Genomic DNA, 18,225 nt, shown 5'->3' on the forward strand with positions numbered 1-18,225 from the left:
TGAAATTAGTGACTTGTTACAAATAGTTAAAATGGTAAATTTTAAATTACCTGTATTTTACCACAATGAAAAAACTCTATAGATAGGAGGTTGGGGGATAAGTGGAATGGAAAATGACAAGATGAGGGTGGTAGCTCCAGGGTACGAGGTTTTTTTTGGACATGATGAACATGTTCAAACATTGACTTTGGTGATGGTTACATTTATCTATGAATATTCTAAAAAACACTGGGCTGGGCGCAGTGGCTCACGCCTGTAATCGCAGCACTTTGGGAGGCCGAGGCGGGTGGATCATGAGGTCCGGAGATGGAGATCATCCTGGCCAACATGGTGAAAGCCTGCCTCTACTAAAACAAAAAAAAAACTAGTCAGGCATGGCGGCACGAGCCTGTAGTCGCAGCTACTCAGGAGGCTAAGGCAGGGGAATCGCTTGAACCTGGGAGGCAAAGGTTGCAGTGAGCCGAGATCGTGCCACTGTACTCCTGCCTAGCAACAGAGCAAGACTCCCTCTCAAAAAAAAAAAAAAAAAAAAAAAATGCTTGAATAGGAATAGCTCTGGTCTGCAGTTCCCAGTGAGATCAAGGCAGAAGGCAAGTGATTTCTGCATTTCCAACTCAGGTACCCAGCTCATCTCACTGGGACTGGGGAGACAGTGGGTGCAGCCCACGGAGGGCAAGCTGAAGCAAAGAGGGGTGTTGCTTCACCCGGGAAGCGCAAGGGGTCAGGCAAACTCCCACCCCTAGTCAAGGGAAGACCTGAAGGACTGTGCTGTGAGAAACAGTGCATTTTGGTCCAAATACTACGCTCTCCCCACGGTCTCTGTAACCCTCAGACCAGGAGATTCCTTTGGGTGCCTACACCACCAGGGCCCTGCGTTTCAAGCACAAAGCTGGGCAGCCATTTGGGCAGACACCGAGCTAGCTGCAGGAGTCTTTTTTCATACCCCATGGCACCTGGAATGCCAACAAGACAGAACCGTTCACTCTCCTGGAAAGGCTGAAGCCAGGGAGCCAAGCGGTCTACCTCAGTGGATCCCACCCCCACGGAGCCCAGCAAGCTAAGATTCACTTTGAAATGCTCACTGCCAGCACAGCAGTCTGACGTCAACCTGGGATGCCCGAGCTTGGTGGGGCAAGGGGCGCCTGCCGTTACTGAGGCTTGAGTAGGTGGTTTTCCCCTCACAATGTAAACAAAGCCGCCATCAGAGCTCAGCCAAGCCACTGCAGCCAGACTGCCTCTTTAGATTCTTCCGCTCTGGGTAGGCCATCTCTGAAAGAAAGGCAGCTGCCCCAGTCAGGGGCTTATAGATAAAACTCCCATCTTCCTGGGACACAGCACTAAGGGGAAGGGCAGGTTATAGGCACAGCCTCAGCAGACTTAAATGCTCCTGTCTGCCAACTCTGAAGAGAGCAGCGTATCTCCCAGCACAGCGCTTGAGCTCTGCTGAGGGACAGATTTGCCTCCTCAAGTGGGTCCCTGACCGTCGTGTATCCTGACTGGGAGACACTTCCTAGCAGGGGTCAACAGACACCTCATACAGAAGAGCTCCAGGTGGCATCTGGCAGGTGCCCCTCTAAGACAAAGCTTCCAAGGGAAGGAACAGGCAGAAATCTTTGCTGTTCTGCAACCTCCACTGGTGAAACCCAGGTAAACAGGATCTGGAATGGATCTCCAGCAAACTCCAGCAGACCTGCAGCAGAGGAGCCTGACTGTTAGAAGTAAAACTAACAAACAAAGAAATTGCATCAACATCAACAAAAAGGACATCCACACAAACACTCAATCCGAAGGACACCAGCATCAAAGACCAAAGGTAGATAAATCCACGAAGATGAGGAAAAACCCGCCCAAAAATGCTGGTAATTCCTAAAACCAGAATGCCTCTTCTCCTCCAAAGGATCACAACTCCTCACCAGCAAGGGGACAAAACTGGACGGAGAATGAGTTTGACGAACTGACAAAAGTAGGCTTCAGACGGTGGGTAATAACAAACTCCTCCGAGCCAAAGGAGCATGTTCTAACCCAATGCAAGGAAGCTAAGAACCTTGAAAAAAGGTTAGAGGAATTGCTAACTAGAATAACCAGTATAGAGAAAAACATAAATGACCTGATGGAGCTGAAAAACACAGCACGAGAACTTCATGAAGCATACACAAGTATCAACAGCCAAACCAAACGGAAGAAAGGATATCAGAGACTGATAATCAATTTAATGAAATAAAGCGTGAAGACAAGATTAGAGAAAAATGAATGAAACGGAATGAACAAAGCCTCCAAGAAACATGGGACTATGTGAAAAGACCAGACCTACGCTTGATTGGTATACCTGAAGGTAATGGGGAGAATGGAACCAAGTTGGAAAACACTCTTCAGGATATTATCCAGGAGAACTTCCCCAACCTAGCAAGACAGGCCAGAATTCAAATTCAGGAAATACAGAGACCACCACAAAGATACTCCTTGAGAAGAGCAACCCCAAGACATAATCGTCAGATTCAACAAGGCTGAAATGAAGGAAAAAATGTTAAGGGCAGCCAGAAAGAAAGGTCGGGTTACCCACAAAGGGAAGCCCATCAGACTAACAGCAGATCTCTCTGCAGAAATCCTACAAGCCAGAAGAGAGTGAGGTCCAATATTCAACATTCTTAAATAAAAAAATTTTCAACCCAGAATTGTATATCCGGCCCAACTAAACTGAAGGAGATAGACACGAAAAACCCTTCAAACCCTTTTCTTTGAAGGGTTTTTCGTGTCTATATCTCCTTCACTTTAGTTTGGCTGGATATAATAATGAATATCCCAGGAGCCGGTTTTTTTTAAAGATTAACAAAACAGACCACTAGCCAGAATAATAAAGAAATAAAGAGAGAAGAATCAGACACAATAAAAAATGATAAAGGGGATATCACCACTGACCCCACAGAAATACAAACTACCATCAGGGAATACTATAAACACCTCTATGCAAATAAACTAGAAAATCTAGAAGAAACGGATAAATTCCTGGACACATACACCCTCCCAAGACTAAACCAGGAGGAAGTCAAATCCCTGAATAGACCGATAACAAGTTCTGAAATTGAGGCAGTAATAGCCTACCAACCAAAAAAAGCCCACGACCAGATTCACAGTCGAATTCTATCAGAAGTACAAAGACAAGCTGGTACCATTCCTTCTGAAACTATTCCAAACAACAGAAAAAGAGGGACTCCTCCCTAACTCATTTTATGAGGCCATCATCATCCTGATACCAAAACCTGGCAGAGACACAACAAAAAAAGAAAATTTCAGGCCAATATCCCTGATGAACATCGATGTGAAAAATCCTCAATAAAATACTGGCAAACCAAATCCAGCAGCACATCAAAAAGTTTATCCACCACGACCAAGTCAGCTTCATCCCTGGGATGCAAGGCTGGTTCAACATCCACAAATCAATAAACGTAATCCATCACATAAACAGAACCAATGACAAAAACCACATGATTATCTCAATAGATACAGAAAAGGCCTTCGATAAAATTCAACACCACTTCATGCTAAAAACTCTCAATAAAGTAGGTATTGATGGAATGTATCTCAAAATAATACGAGCTATTTATGAGACACCCACAGCCAATATCATACTGAATGGGCCAAAGCTGGAAGCATTCCCTCTGAAAACTGGCACAAGACAAGGATGCCCTCTCTCACCACTCCTATTCAACATAGTATTGGAAGTCCTGGCCAGGGCAATCAGTCAAGAGAAATAAATAAAGGTTATTCAAATAGGGAAAGAGGAAGTCTAATTGCTTCTGTTTGCAGATGATACGATTGTATACTTAGAAAACCCAAAATCTGCTTAAGCTGATAAGCAACTTCAGCAAAGTCTCAGGATACAAAACCAACGTGCAAAAATCACAGGCATTCCTATACACCAATAATAGACAAAGAGAGAGCCAAATCATGAGTGAATTCCCATTCACAACTGCTACAAAGAGAATAAAATAACTAGGAATACAACTTACATGGGATGTGAAGGACTTCTTCAAGGAGAACTACAAACCACTGCTCAAGGAAATGAGAGGACACAAACAAATGGAAAACATTCCATGCTCACGGATAGGAAGAATCAATATTGTGAAAATGGCCATACTGCCCAAAGTAATTTATAGATTCAATGCTATCCCGATCAAGCTACCACTGACTTTCTTCACAGAATTAGAAAAAAACTACTTTAAATTTCATATGGAACCAAAAAAGAGCCCACATAGCCAAGACGATCCTAAGCAAAAAGAACAAAGCTGGAGGCATCATGCTACCTGACTTCAAACTATACTACAAGGCTACAGTAACCAAAACAGCATGGTACTGGTACCAAAACAGATATACAGACCAATGGAACAGAACAGAGGCCTCAGAAGTAATGCCACACATCTACAACCATCTGATCTTTGACAAACCTGACAAAAACAAGCAATGGGGAAAGGATTCCCTATTTAACAAATGGTGTTGGGAAAACTGGCTAGCCATACGCAGAAAACAAACTGGACCCCTTCCTTATACCTTATACGAAAATTAACTCAAAGTGGATTAAAGACTTAAATGTAAGACCTCAAACTACAAAAACCCTAGAAGAAAACCTAGGCGATATCATTCAGGACATAGCCATGGGCAAAGACTTCACGACTAAAACACCAAAAGCAACGGCAACAAAAGCCAAAATTGCCAAATGGGATCTAAGTAAACTGAAGAGCTTCTGCACAGCAAAAGAAACGACCATCAGAGTGAACAGGCAACCTACAGAATGGGAGAAAATTTTTGTCATCTATCCATCTGACAAAGGACTAATATCCAGAATCTACAAGGAACTTAAATTTACAATTAAAAAAAAAACAAACCAATCCCATCAAAAAGCAGACGAAAGATATGAACAGACACTTTTCAAATGAAGATATTTATGCGGCCAACAAACATACGAAAAAAAGCTCATCAGAGAAATGCAAATCAAAACCACAAGGAGATACCATCTCACGCCAGTTAGAATGGCAATCGCTAAAAAGTCAGGAAACAACAGATGCTGGAGAGAATGTGTAGAAATGGGAATGCTTTTATACTGTTGGTGGGAGTCTAAATTAGTTCAACCATTGTGGAAGACAGTGTGGCAATTTCTCAAGGATCTAGAACTAGAAATACCATTTGACCCAGCCATCCCATTACTGGGTATACACCGAAGGGATTATAAATCATTCTACTATAAAGACACATGCACATGTATGTTTATTGGAGCACTATTCACAATAGCAAAGACTTGGAACCAACCCAAATGCCCATCAATGATAGACTGGATAAAGAAAATGTGGCACAAACACACCATGGAATACTATGCAGCCATAAAAAAAGGACGAGTTCATGTCCTTTGCGGTGACAAGGATGAAGCTGGAAACTATTACTCTCAGCAAACTAACACAGGAACAGAAAACCAAACACCGCATGTTCTCACTCATAAATGGGAGCTGAATAATGAGAACACATGGACACAGGGAGGGGAACAACACACACCAGGGCCTGACAGGGGGTTAGGGGCTAGGTGAGGGATAGCATTAGGAGAAATACCTAATGTAGATGATGGGTTGACAGGTGCAGCAAATCACCATGACATGTGTAAACCTATGTAACAAACCTGCACATTCTGCACATGTATCCCAGAACTTAAAGCATAAAAAAAAAAAACAAAAAACACTGAACTATACACTTTAAGTAGGGTAACTTGTATATATATAAACTATATCAAAAAAGCTGTTAAAAATGAGTAAATGAAGCAATTTTAAAATAAAAAAGAGTACATAAAAAGAAGAAAAAAGAAAAAATGTAAAATGCTCCTTCCTTCCAGTTCTAGAGCAAGATAGAGTAAATGTGCTACTCCCTATTCTTCCCACTAAACACAGATAAAAACTCTGGACATTAAACATCAAAAGGTGGAGAGAAGAGGGCAGACCAGTAAGGTCCTTGGACTCAGAGAACAAGACATCAGTGAGTTTCCAGTATTCCCTTTTGGTCTCGTGCCCATGTTGTGTACTAGAGAGTTGGCAACCAGAAAAGTAATAGACACAGACCAAAAAAGTCCCCAAGAAAAGTCTGGTCTTTCTAGCCAAAGGGCTAGGAAAAGGGCAGCCTAGCAGAACAAAAAATTTTGATAGGAATATCCCATCCAAAGATGACAGAAAAAGCACAGCCTCACCCACACTGAAACAGCAAAGAGTGAGTGAAGCCTGGACTCCCACACTGCCCAGCTGTAGGAAGATACTCTCCCCACTGCCCAGATGGTGTCAGGGCAGACCAAGTGGGGAGTGGAGACATCCATCCAAGCCTGGCAGTCATTGTAGGGTACATGCACAAGGGTGCCAGACGCTCATCCCTGTTAAAGTTTCAAAAAATTTAGTTTAAAGATCGAACTGGCTTTTATTAGCAAATCAGGCAGTATTTCATCTATGAAATAGAAAGATACTCAGATCAGCTGAGCAGCAGAAGTAAACTTGGCAGCCAGAAAAGGCTGCAGAAAGTAGATTCAGGGAACAAAATACAGATTGGGCATTTCAAAGTTACTTTCCTTACAGGGTAGAGAGGACTCTCTTACGCTGGCTCAGTTTGGCCCCCTTATGACTGGTTGCTGTGAATCTCTTGTTTGGGGGGAAATTGGTCTGTTTTTAATTTAGTTTGATTGTGGCACCTAGCACAAGTGACTCCATTCTGGTTTGTTCTGGTCTGCTTGGCCTGGGGCAGGAGCTTAGTCTGAAATAATGGCCTCTGGTACATTTTATTTAATACCCCCAACTGGCAGTAATAAAGCACTCCTACCCATCTCTATCACTGTCAGAGGAGGCCTAGTGAGAAGTGGAAAATCTAACCACCTTCTAAAAGGTAACACCACCCATGCAATGTCAGTGGAGGCCACAGGCATGCAGTAACTAGGCACTCCTCCCCTTCCCAGCCAAGGTGGTGCTAGCAGAGACCACTGGGGAGCCAGCAGTCACATGGCACCTTCCCTTTCCAGATGTCAAAAGGGGCTGTGAAGGGAACCTGGCTCTTCACCCCCTTCTGGCAGTAATCCCCACATTCCACTACCACTACCACTAGGCCCGATAAGCAAAAGATTTAAATAAGATCCCAAATCTCATAACAAAATGTCTAGGCTATACTGGAAAATCACTCATTATCCCCAAAACCAGAAAAATTTCAACTCAAATGAGAAAAGAGAATCAATAGATGTCAACATCAAAACAACACAGACACTGAAATTATCTAACAAGGATTTTTAAACACATATCATAAAAATGTCTCAATGGACAATTATGAACAGACTTGAAACAAATGAAAAAAATATAAAGTCTCAGAAGAGACACTGCTAGTATGAAGAAGAATCAACTGGAAATTCTGAAACTAAAAACCTTAATGGATGGGCTCAACAGTAAAATTTTTAAAATGGGGGAAAAAATCAGTGAACTTTAAGACAAAACAATAGAAACAGCCCAAGATGAACAGGAAATGGACTTAGAAAAAATGAGTAGAAACTCAGGACCCTACGGTACAACAAGATTTCACAAGGTGTCACCAGGGTAAAAGAAGAGATGGAGAGTAGAGCTCAAAAAGCACTCAAAGAATGGCTGCAAACTTCTCAGATCTGACAAAAGATACAAACTTAAAGAATCAGGATGCTAAGCAAACCCCAAACAGGGTAATCCTGAAGAAATTCATACCAAGACCCAGAATAGTCAAACGACTAAAAACTAAAGACTAAAAAAAATGCTTGAAAGTAGTAAGAGAAAAGTGACACCTATCTCAAAAGGAAAAATAACTCAAATGATATCAGATTTCTCATCAGAAAGCACGGAGACCAGAAAGAAGTGGCATAATAACATTTTTCAAGTGCTGAAAGAAAAGAACTGTCAACTCCAAATTCTGTATCTGGTGAAATTATCCTTCAGGAATGAAGGAGAAATACAAGCATCTTCAGATGAAGGAAAACGAACAGAATTTGCTTCCAGTAGACTTACCATAAAAGAACAGAGAATTACTGAAATAGAACAAAAATGAGAAATTGTGAACTATCAGGAAATAAGAAAAGAGAAAGGGCAAAAAGGGTAGGTCAATATCATAGGCTTTCCTTTGCCTCTTGAATATTCTAGATTGTTAGAGAGATAAAGCAAAAATTATAACACTGTCTGATATGGGGTTCTAATTGTATATAAGGGAAATATTTATATACTTTTATGTATGTAAAATCTACATATACTTTTACATGAGTATTATATTACCAACGGGAGGATAAAGGGATTTAAAGAGGCAAAGCTCTTACACTTCACCCAACAACTGTTAAAATACCAACAGTACACTGCAATGAGTTATGTATACATAATGTAATTCCTAGAGCTACCACTAAGTAATATCTATACAAAGAAATACACTGAAGAACACTATAGATAAACCAGAATTCTAAAAAATGTTGAAGCATAACCCATAAGGCAGGAAAAAGAAAACAGAGAAACAAAAACAGAAAGCAAAAAATAAAATGGCATTATCAAACATTATACTGAACATAAACCCTCTAAATACATCAATCAAAAGACAGACAATGGCAGTGGGTAAAAAAAGAACCAACCGTATGACAACTACCAGAAACTCACTTCAAATGTAAGTTACCTGAGAGTGAAAGGATGGAAAATTATATACCATGCAAACATTAATTGAAGGAAAGCAGAGGTGGCTATATTAGTGTCAGATAAAGTAGATTTCAGAGCAGAAAAATTACCAGAGACACACAGGTGAACTACATAATGATAAAAGTGTCAATCCATCAAGAACACACAGGAATCTCAAACGTGTATGCACCAAACAATAGACCTACAAAATATGTCAAACAAAAATTGATAAAACTCTAAAAAGAGGCAGGGTGCACTGGCTCATGCTTGTAATCCCAGCGCTTTGGAAGGCCGACAGAAGGCGATCACTGAACCCAGGAGTTCAAGTCCAGTGGAACCCCATCTCTACAAAAAAAAAACTTTTTTAATCAGTTGCGCATGTTGGCGTGTGCCTACAATCCCAGCTACTCTGGAGGCTGAAGCAGGAGGATGGCTTGAGCCCAAAAGGTCGAGGCTGTATTGAGCCATGATCATGCCACTGCACTCTAGCCCGGGTAACAGACTGAGACCATGTCAAAAAAAAGAAAAAAGAAAAAAAGAGAATAAACAAAGCTGCAAGGAAAGACGAACTCAACAGGACCATTAACTAAAAGGAAATAAACAACACTTCAGAACACTCCGCCTAACAATAGCAAAATAAATGTTCTTTTCAAGAGCCAAATAATACTTACCAACATACAGGTAGAGTCACAGTATCCTACTGTACGCCTTGCAAAAGCATCACTTAACTTTTTAAACTATGCGTATGTTACCACGATAAAATAAAACCCAACTTCAGAAAATAATGTAGAAGCACAACTTCTGGTCCAGACAAAATGCCACAGACCCATTTCTCTGCTCCTCCCCAGTAAGTCCAACTATAAGCCCTGGTAATTAAGCAAGAGCCAATCAAAGGAGAGTTCTGAAAGAAGGTAAGAAGACAGCAGTGATTTACTGAGACTCCCCTCTCCCAGCAAGGGATATTGGGGCCTGAGACTCCCCTCTCCCACCAAGGGATATTGGGACATGAGACTCCCCTCTCCCATCAAAGGATAGTGGGGCATCTGGGCAGGAGCAGTAAGGGGAACTTGACACTACAAGCTGCTGGCCCAACAAGGCTCTGTGCCTCTCATGCCTGAGACTCCTCTCTCTCATTAGGGAGAGCCAGGCAGCACCAACAGGGGCAACCCTACCATATAAGGAGCCCAGTCCAAAAAACCTTTTTATCCATAACCTAAGATCTTGCTCCAAGACATCAGAGCATCAAGGTGTCACCAGCAAGAGGGATTGTGCCACAGGAACCCTTTTGCCACAGTGGTGCTAACACTCCTCTTCTCCAACCCAGAGACACCAGGGCAGCCACTGGGTCCATATGGATGGGATACAGCCACAGCCAGGGCCCAGCCAAAGAAGCCTCTTCATCCCCATGTGTCTGACACTTCCATCTTTTAACAAGAGAAACCAGGCCTAGGAAAATCCACCTTTCGCTCTCACGCAGCACCAACAGAGACCAGGAAGAGCCCCAGTGATACCACATAAACCAAGCAGACCAAAGATCACAGCACAAAGGCTCTGAGAATTAAAATGTCATTTAGAACCACAGGCCACAAATGTAGTCCAGGACCTATGTGCTGAATCTAAACAGGGTGGCTGCACGCCAAAATAAAAGATATAAATAGAACCCAAATTCTCCTAATATACAAAATACCCAAGAGACAATCGAAAACCATCTGTCAAACCAAGAGCCAAAACATTCACAGAATAGAGTGGAGATAACAGAGTAAAGAATTAGGGAACTTGAGAACAGATTAATAGAATGTACACAATCTGAACAACACAGAGAAAAGAAACAAGGAAAAAGCCTAAGGGAATTATGACACACCAACGTAAGATTCAACTTTCTTAACACTGGAAATCCAAATGGAGAGAAGTGAGTGGGAGCAACTCTCCATTATTTCAACAACAACAAAGAGTAGTTGAAGAAATAATGGCTAAAAACCTCCTAAATTTAGTCGAAGACCAAAAAAAATAAAAAACAAACCAAAAAAACCAAACATAAAATCCATGACAAGACACATCATAATTAAACTTCTGAAAACTAGACAAAGTAAAAACTTGAAAGCAGCCAGAGAGAAATGACACATTATCTACAGGGGAACATCAATCTGAGTGACAGCAGCATCCTAATCAGAAACCATGGACGCAAGAAGGAAGCGGCACAAGATTTTTCAAGTGCAAAGAATAGAATGGCAGGCTAGCAGCCATGGCTCACGCCTTAATCATAACACTCTGGGAGGATGACACAGGAGGATCACTTGAGATCAGCTGGGCAATATAGCAAGATCCTTTTTTGGCCGGGCGCGGTGGCTCAAGCCTGTAATCCCAGCACTTTGGGAGGCCGAGGCGGGCGGATCACGAGGTCAGGAGATCGAGACCCTCCTGGCTAACACGGTGAAACCCCGTCTCTACTAAAAATACAAAAAAAACTAGCAGGGCGCGGTGGCGGGCGCCTGTAGTCCCAGCTACTCGGAGGCTGAGGCGGGAGAATGGCAGGAACCCAGGAGGCAGAGCTTGCAGTGAGCGGAGATCCAGCCACTGCACTCCAGCCTGGGTGACACAGCGAGACTCCGTCTCAAAAAAAAAAAAAATTTTTTTTGTAATTAGCCAGGCATGGTGGTATGTGCCTGTAGTCCCAGCTACATGGGTGGATTGCCTGGGCCCAACAGGTCAAGGCTGTAATGAGCTATGATCACATCACTAACTCCAGCCAGGACAAAAGAGCAAGATTCTGTCTCAAAAAAAAAAAGGGAAGAACAATAGAAAAAGGGGAAATACGGGCACGTGGTATGTGCAATACACTATCCTTATCATCATGAGTTTTACAAACCATATTTGACGAGTGACACAAAAACTGTGTCAACCATCTGTAACACCATCTGATACCCAGGACATGATATTTAAAGTGAGGACTTAACTGAAAGAAGGGTTTCCACACTTGACTGGAAGTGGTGAAATACAGCAATACACCATGGTGATAAGTCACATATGTATACTGTAATACCCAGATCAAGCACTGTGAAAACTATACAAACACCTAATCTCAAACACACTATACGGATACCAAAAGTGTCCAAGTAACCCAAAAAGTGGCAAAAAAAAAAAAAAAAAAAAGAAACAGCAATGAGAATCAGAAGAAACAGAACACAGATAATAAATAGCACACTTATATTCTAACATATCAATAATTACTGTAACTGTAAATGGTGTAAATATACCAATCAAAAGAGAATGACATAGTCAATAAAAAATAGGATCATAAGATCCAACAAGAAACTCACTTCAAATTCAACATAGGTAAGTTGAAAGCTAATACCATGCAAACATTAATCCAAAAAAAGCATAAATGGCGACATCAATATCTAACAAAGAAGATTTCAGAGCAAAGAAAATTTGGTACCAGACACAGAGGAACATTAACCATGAAAGGAACAATCCACCGAGAAGACAAAAAATCTTGAATGTGTGTGCACCACATGACAGTGCTTCAAAGTACATGAGGCAAAAACGGATTCAATCTGTGACGGAAACCTATTTTGAAACAGGTGGCACATTTCCAAATAATGAACTCCTAAAATAACGAACATAATTACTGCTATAGGTAACACCAAGGAGGAAAGGAGAAATGGTAGTTCCAGAGAACCCACTTTCAACCAAGCACTGAAAAAAGGGCACCTTACACATGTTCTACTGTAATCTCCAATAATTCCGTAAGAAAAAATATTATCCAGCACTTTACAGATGAGGAAACCATGGCTTTGAGTTTAAGTTACCCAAGAGCAAACAGCTAGTGGGTAAATCAACACACAAATCAGCGTTGTAACATTCCGATACGTACTCTGGGCTGTACGTACAGTCTCTCAAATGGCCGAAACCAAAAATTGTTCAAAAACTCAAATTCTGAAGCAACTACATATTGAGTGAAATTATGTTTTCTACAATTCCTCTGGAATAAAACTTCAAAAACTGTAAGAAGCAATACTTATTTTTTAAAGTTTTCTTCTTTTCTTTGAATGAGAAATAAGTTAAATATGAGTTAAATCTAATCTCGGGTATGAAAGGTCTGTACACTAATTCTACCGCTAACCTGTGGCCCCACTAAACAAGTCAACCGTTCTCAATACTCCATTTCCCTTTCTAAAGGCAAAATTACGTGTCGACAAAAAGCACTTTGTATGTATGTGTTTAAGTAAAAAGTGCGCCTAGCAAAGATACCGAAATGTCGAACAGAAGTCATTTCAATAAGCAGTGTGTTTTTAACAATATAATTAAAAGTTGCATCTGTCACCTTCACAATTCATACGGCTATCCAAACAAGTTTCGGAGACTCTGAATTATCCCATAAATCAGGACCTTTGATCCCCGTTTACTTTAGGAGAGCAGCCACCCCTCAACACCGGACCGCGGTTCTCCGCTCCCGTTCTGGCTCCCGCGCTCGGCCCAGGCGTCCCGGGATGCAGACGCTCGCTCCGGCAGTTGCCCGCGGCCCTCACCACAGCGGACGCCACAGCTGCGGCGCGCCCAGAACGCCCAAGACTCCCGACTCCCGGCGCACAGATGGGGCGCGCCGGTAGGACCCCAGACCCGCCCGGCTCCAGGTTCCTGCGCTGGACTGGGGCCCCGGGGCGCGTCTGCGGGGGACGGGCGCCGGTCCCGCCTCGGTTACCTGCTGTGCCGGTCGGCTCCTGGCCCGGGCCCCGCGGCGCTGTAGTAGGCCGCGCGTTTACGGCTGGCTGCGGCCGCCGCGGCGCTACGCACCGGGTACAGCGGGATTTCGTCCGCCATGTTCCGGCCGCCCCTTTCCCGCCCCTCCCGCTTTCCCCTCAATTCGCCACCTTTTCCCCGCCCTCTCCCCTCAGCGCCAACCCCGGCTGAGGCACCGCCCGCGGGCCTTCCCCGCCTCCGCCAAGCGGCGAGGTCCGATGACGTCAAGAGCGGCGGCGACGCGACGCGGAAGGCGTGGCGTCGCTAGGCCCGCCCTCCTTTGGGCGTCGGCGCACGATGACGTGCCCCAGGTGGCAAAAGCGCGGCGCGGAAGGCGGTGGAATCCGGGCGATGACGTCACGAGCGGCTAAGCCTGGGGCGAGGGGCGTCGCGTTCTGAGGCCCCGCCCCCGCCGCGTGACGGGCCCGACGACGTCACCGATCGGCGGGGCGGGGCTTGCGTACGCCGCGGGCTGGTCTTCTGGTAGCGCGGGAGGCACCGCACGTGGGTCATGGTTCAGCCGGGCGCGCTCTGGTCCGCGGGTGGAAGGACCTCGCAGCCGTCTCCTGGAAGTTCTGCGCGCTCGACCTCCTGATTGGTCCCGAGCCTGTGCTGCCGGGAGTAGTACCCTTCTTGCTGCCGTCTCGCGCTTCTCCAGCCCGCCTTCGGTGCGCGCTTAATGCCGGCGCCCTTGGAACCGTTGGTGTCTGTGCGTTCACAGGCAGGGTCGTGCTCCGTGGCCTTGGTCCCCAAAGCGGCGCGACCCCAGGCGCGCCCACCGCGCTGGGCTGAATTTCCGAGATGTTCTTGTCCTGCTTCCTCACTGCCGCTTTCTTCCTTTCTTTCCTCTGGTTCTTGGTCTTTAGCTTGAGTCCACATCCCCTACCTCTAGGCCCACGGCCTGCTGAAAAGGCGACTGTCAGAAACGAGGTTTACACCCTCAATCTACACAAGAAAGAAAAACGATATTGAATAAACGAATATACACCTTTGGTTGGGTTTGTTTCATTTCCTGTCCCAAGGACAGCCCCCTTCCACCTCCATCACCCACTGCCCCTGGAAGCCGGCAAGCTGAAGCACCGCTCACCTCGCCTGTTTCTGGTTTATTCACTTTGTGTTGTTTTAACCAGTGTTTTTCTGATATTCCATTTTCGTGACATACACATTTTGTCTATGTGTTTGAAACACTGTTCAACATGAACTTATAAATGCTTTTCTTTTCTGTTTTTTGGAGATGGGTTCTCCGTCACCCAGGCTGGAGTACAGTATTTTGATCACGGCTCACTACAGCTTCCACCTTTCAAGGTTCAGGTGATCCTCCCCCATCTGCATGTATTACTTTTTCATTATAAAAAATGGTCATTATGAATATTAATTTTTTTTTGGAGACAGTCTCTCTCTGTCGCCCAGGCTGCAGTGCAGTGGCGCGATCTCGACTCACTGCAAACTCCGCCTCCCGGGTTGAGCCATTCTCCTGCCTCAGCCTCCGGAGTAGCTGGGACTACAGGCGCCACGCCTGGCTAGCTTTTGTATTTTTAGTAGAGACGGGGTTTCACCGTGTTAGTCAGGTTGGTCTCCATCTCCTGGCCTCGTGATCCACCCTCCTTGGCCTCCCAAAGTGCTGGGATTACAGGCGTGAGCCACCGCGCCCTGCCTGTGAATATGAATATTCTTAATTTGTTGCTGCCACTTTCTGATTGCCAGTTTGCTTCTCAGCTGCTTTTCATGTAGCTTGAATACACGCCACTCCACAGACACTAACTACTTTCAAAAGACACCAATGGCCTCCCAATTGACAAGGGACTTCACCCATTATTTCTCTACCTCACCCTCAGCCGCTGACACTGTTCACACCATCTCTCACCTACATTCAACAACTGATGTTGATAACACCATCTCATTCTCACAGCACTGGCACTGTAACACCATCTCCTCAACCTCACTCAACACCTGACAGTGACAACAGCATCTCCTCACCCTCAGCAACTGACAGTGACACCATCTCCTCACCCTCACTCAACCCCCGACAGTGAATAGCATCTCTTTACCCTCACTCAAGAACTGACAGTGACAACACCATCTCCTCAGCCTCACTCAGCAACTGACAGTGACAACATCATCTACACCCTCACTTAACAACTGACAGTGAGACCATCTCCTCACCCTCACTCAACACCTGACAGTGAATAGCATCTCCTTACCCTCACTCAAGAACTGACAGTGACAACACCATCTCCTCAGCCTCACTCAACAACTGACAGTGACAACACCATCTCCTCAGCCTCACTCAGCAACTGACAGTGACATCATCTACACCCTCACTTAACAACTGACAGTGAGACCATCTCCTCACCCTCACTCAACACCTGACAGTGACAACAGCATCTCCTCACCCTCACTCAACTACTGACAGTGACAACACCATCTCCTCACCATCACTCAACACCTGACAATGACACCATCTCCTCACCCTCAACACCTGACAGTGAGTATAAAAATACCATGTAAGTGTTAGTATATATATACACACACACACACACACACATATATATATATATATATATATTTTAGATAGAGTCTCACTCTGTAGCCCAGGTTGGAGTGTAGTGGCACAATTTCAGCTCACTGCAACCTCCACCTCCTGGGTTCAAGTGATTCTTCTGCCTCAGCTTCCTGAGTAGCTGGGATTACAGGCATGTGCCACCACGCCTGGCTAATTTTTGTATTTTTAGTAGAGACGGGGTTTTACCAGGTTGGCCAGGCTGGTCTTGAACTCCTGACCTTGTGATCTGCCCGCCTCGGCCCCCCAAAGTTCTGGGATTACAGGCTAAGCAACCACGCCTGGCCCCTAATATAAATAAATGTTTTTTGTTTTTTTTTTTTTTTTGAGATGGAGTCTTGGTCTGTCACCCAGGCTGTAGTACAGTGGCGCGATCTCAGCTCATTGCAAGGTCCATCTCCTGGGTTCACGCCATTCTCCTGGGACTACAGGCGCCCGCCTGGCTTATTTTTTATATTTTTAGTAGAGACAGCATTTCACCGTGTTAGCCATGATGGTCTCGATCTCCTGACCTTGTGATCCACCTGCCTCGGCCTCCCAAAGTGCTGGGATTACAGGCATGAGCCACCACGCCCGGCCTAGTATAAATTTTTTTTAAGGCAGACTCTTTGATTCTCTCACTTAGGTGTTCTGTTTTATTTATTTATTTATTATTTTTTGAGACAGGGTCTTGCTCTGTTGCCCAGGCTGGAGTGCAGTGGTACAATCACAGCTCACTGCGGCCTCTACCTCAAGTGATCCTTCTGCCTTAGCCTCCTGAGTAGCTGGCATAGTGCCAGCCCCCACGCCCAGCTTGTGTGAGTATAATTAAAGCAACATCTGCAGTTTCAGCTTTAGTGGGACTTCGACATGCCTGGACATTTCTACAATACTGGTAGAAGAGACCACAAGAAGCTGGTTTACAAGAGAACAGAGGGAAATGGTGCAGCTGCTGTGGAAAACCAGGCAGCAATTCCTCAAGAGATGAAGCAGGGAGCAGCCATCTCACCCAACAGCTCCATGCATTCCATGTAACTTCCAAGAAATGAAAACTTGCCAAAAGCTTGTGTATAAATGTTCATAGCCACACTATTCATGATAGTTAAGAGGTGGAAATAACCCAGATTCCTACTTAACTCATGAAAGAATAAACTAATTGTGATAAAATGAAATACTACATGGTAACATGACGTGCCGACACGGGCTGCATTGTGGCTGAGCCTTGAGAACACGCTTGGTGAAGGGAGACAGTCACAGAAGGCCAGGTCTTATGTGATCCGGAATAGGAAAGTCCACAGACAGAGAGGCAGATTAATGACTGTGTGGGGCCGGGCATGTGTGAGGGTGACAGCTTAAGGGCATGGGTTTCCTTTTGGGGTGATGCAATGTTCTCAAGTTAGGTGTGGTGATGAAAATACTAAAATGTGCTATACTACGGAACTGTGGCCCAGCATGGTAGCTCATGCCTGGAATCCCAGCACTTTTGGAGGCTGAGGCAGAAGGCTCACTTGAAGCCAGGAGTTTGAGGCCAGCCTGGACAACATAGCAAGACCCTGTCTCTACAAAAAACAAAAGTAAATTTGCTGGATGTGGTGACACGTGCCTGTAGTCCTGGCTACTTGGGAGGCTGAGGCAGGAGGATCACTTGAGCCTGGGAGGTTGGCGCTGCAGTGAGCTCTGATCATGCCACTGCACTCCAGCCTTGGCAACAGAGAGAAACTCTGTCTCAAAAAATTAATGATAATCTTTAAAACCCTACCGAGTTGTACACATTAAATGTGTGAACGGTATGGCATTTGAGTGACATTTCAAAAAAGCTGTTACAAAAACATAGACCTGAGGGGCTCCTAGGACAAGAAGCTAACGAAATCATCACCATGCGCTTAGCCCAGAAAGGGGGGCGTGGTTCTCGGAGGGCGGCTGCTGAGTCTGGCCCAGTGGATCTGTGACATGCCCACAGCCCACCCTCATCCAACCCACGTCTAAGCTCTGAAGAGGGCAGAGGGACCATCGGCCAAAATCTCAAGTGAGGGCTTTTGCTTCTGGCAATGAAACTACCTGGAGCTGGACAGACAGAGCCAAGTCCTCGTGGCTGGCGTGTCTTCCTTTCTAGGGCCAGCGTCACACTCGGGAGCCGTGCTGAGCAGAGCTGCATCTGGAGCGGCCTTGCCCTGGGCTCTGAGGAAATGCAACGCAACTGAAGACAGCACCCTGGTGAGCCCTTTCTCCCGGAGGCTCTGCCCAAGGCCAGCGTGATGTCCAAAGGGG

General features: G+C 44.9%; 1 protein-coding gene across 7 annotated transcripts in view; it reads right to left on the minus strand.

The window, feature by feature from the left end:
* ATP9B (ATPase phospholipid transporting 9B (putative)) overlaps window positions 1-13,629 on the minus strand; it is a 295,138-nt gene extending 281,509 nt beyond the window's left edge. For 5 of the 7 annotated variants that reach the window (XM_033178484.1, XM_033178483.1, XM_033178488.1 and 2 more), the window contains exon 1: window positions 13,381-13,510. In XM_033178484.1, the coding sequence (XP_033034375.1) occupies window positions 13,381-13,499 (119 nt within the window). In that variant the 5' untranslated portion in view covers window positions 13,500-13,510. Of the gene's footprint in view, window positions 1-13,380 lie in introns of all 7 variants that reach the window. The other 2 variants (XM_033178485.1, XM_033178489.1) reach the window with 1 other exon arrangement.
* Window positions 13,630-18,225: the final 4,596 nt, after the last annotated feature.

The sequence above is a fragment of the Trachypithecus francoisi genome, unplaced genomic scaffold (assembly GCF_009764315.1).
Source record: "Trachypithecus francoisi isolate TF-2019V2 unplaced genomic scaffold, Tfra_2.0 Lachesis_group19, whole genome shotgun sequence".
Lineage (NCBI taxonomy): Eukaryota > Metazoa > Chordata > Mammalia > Primates > Cercopithecidae > Trachypithecus > Trachypithecus francoisi.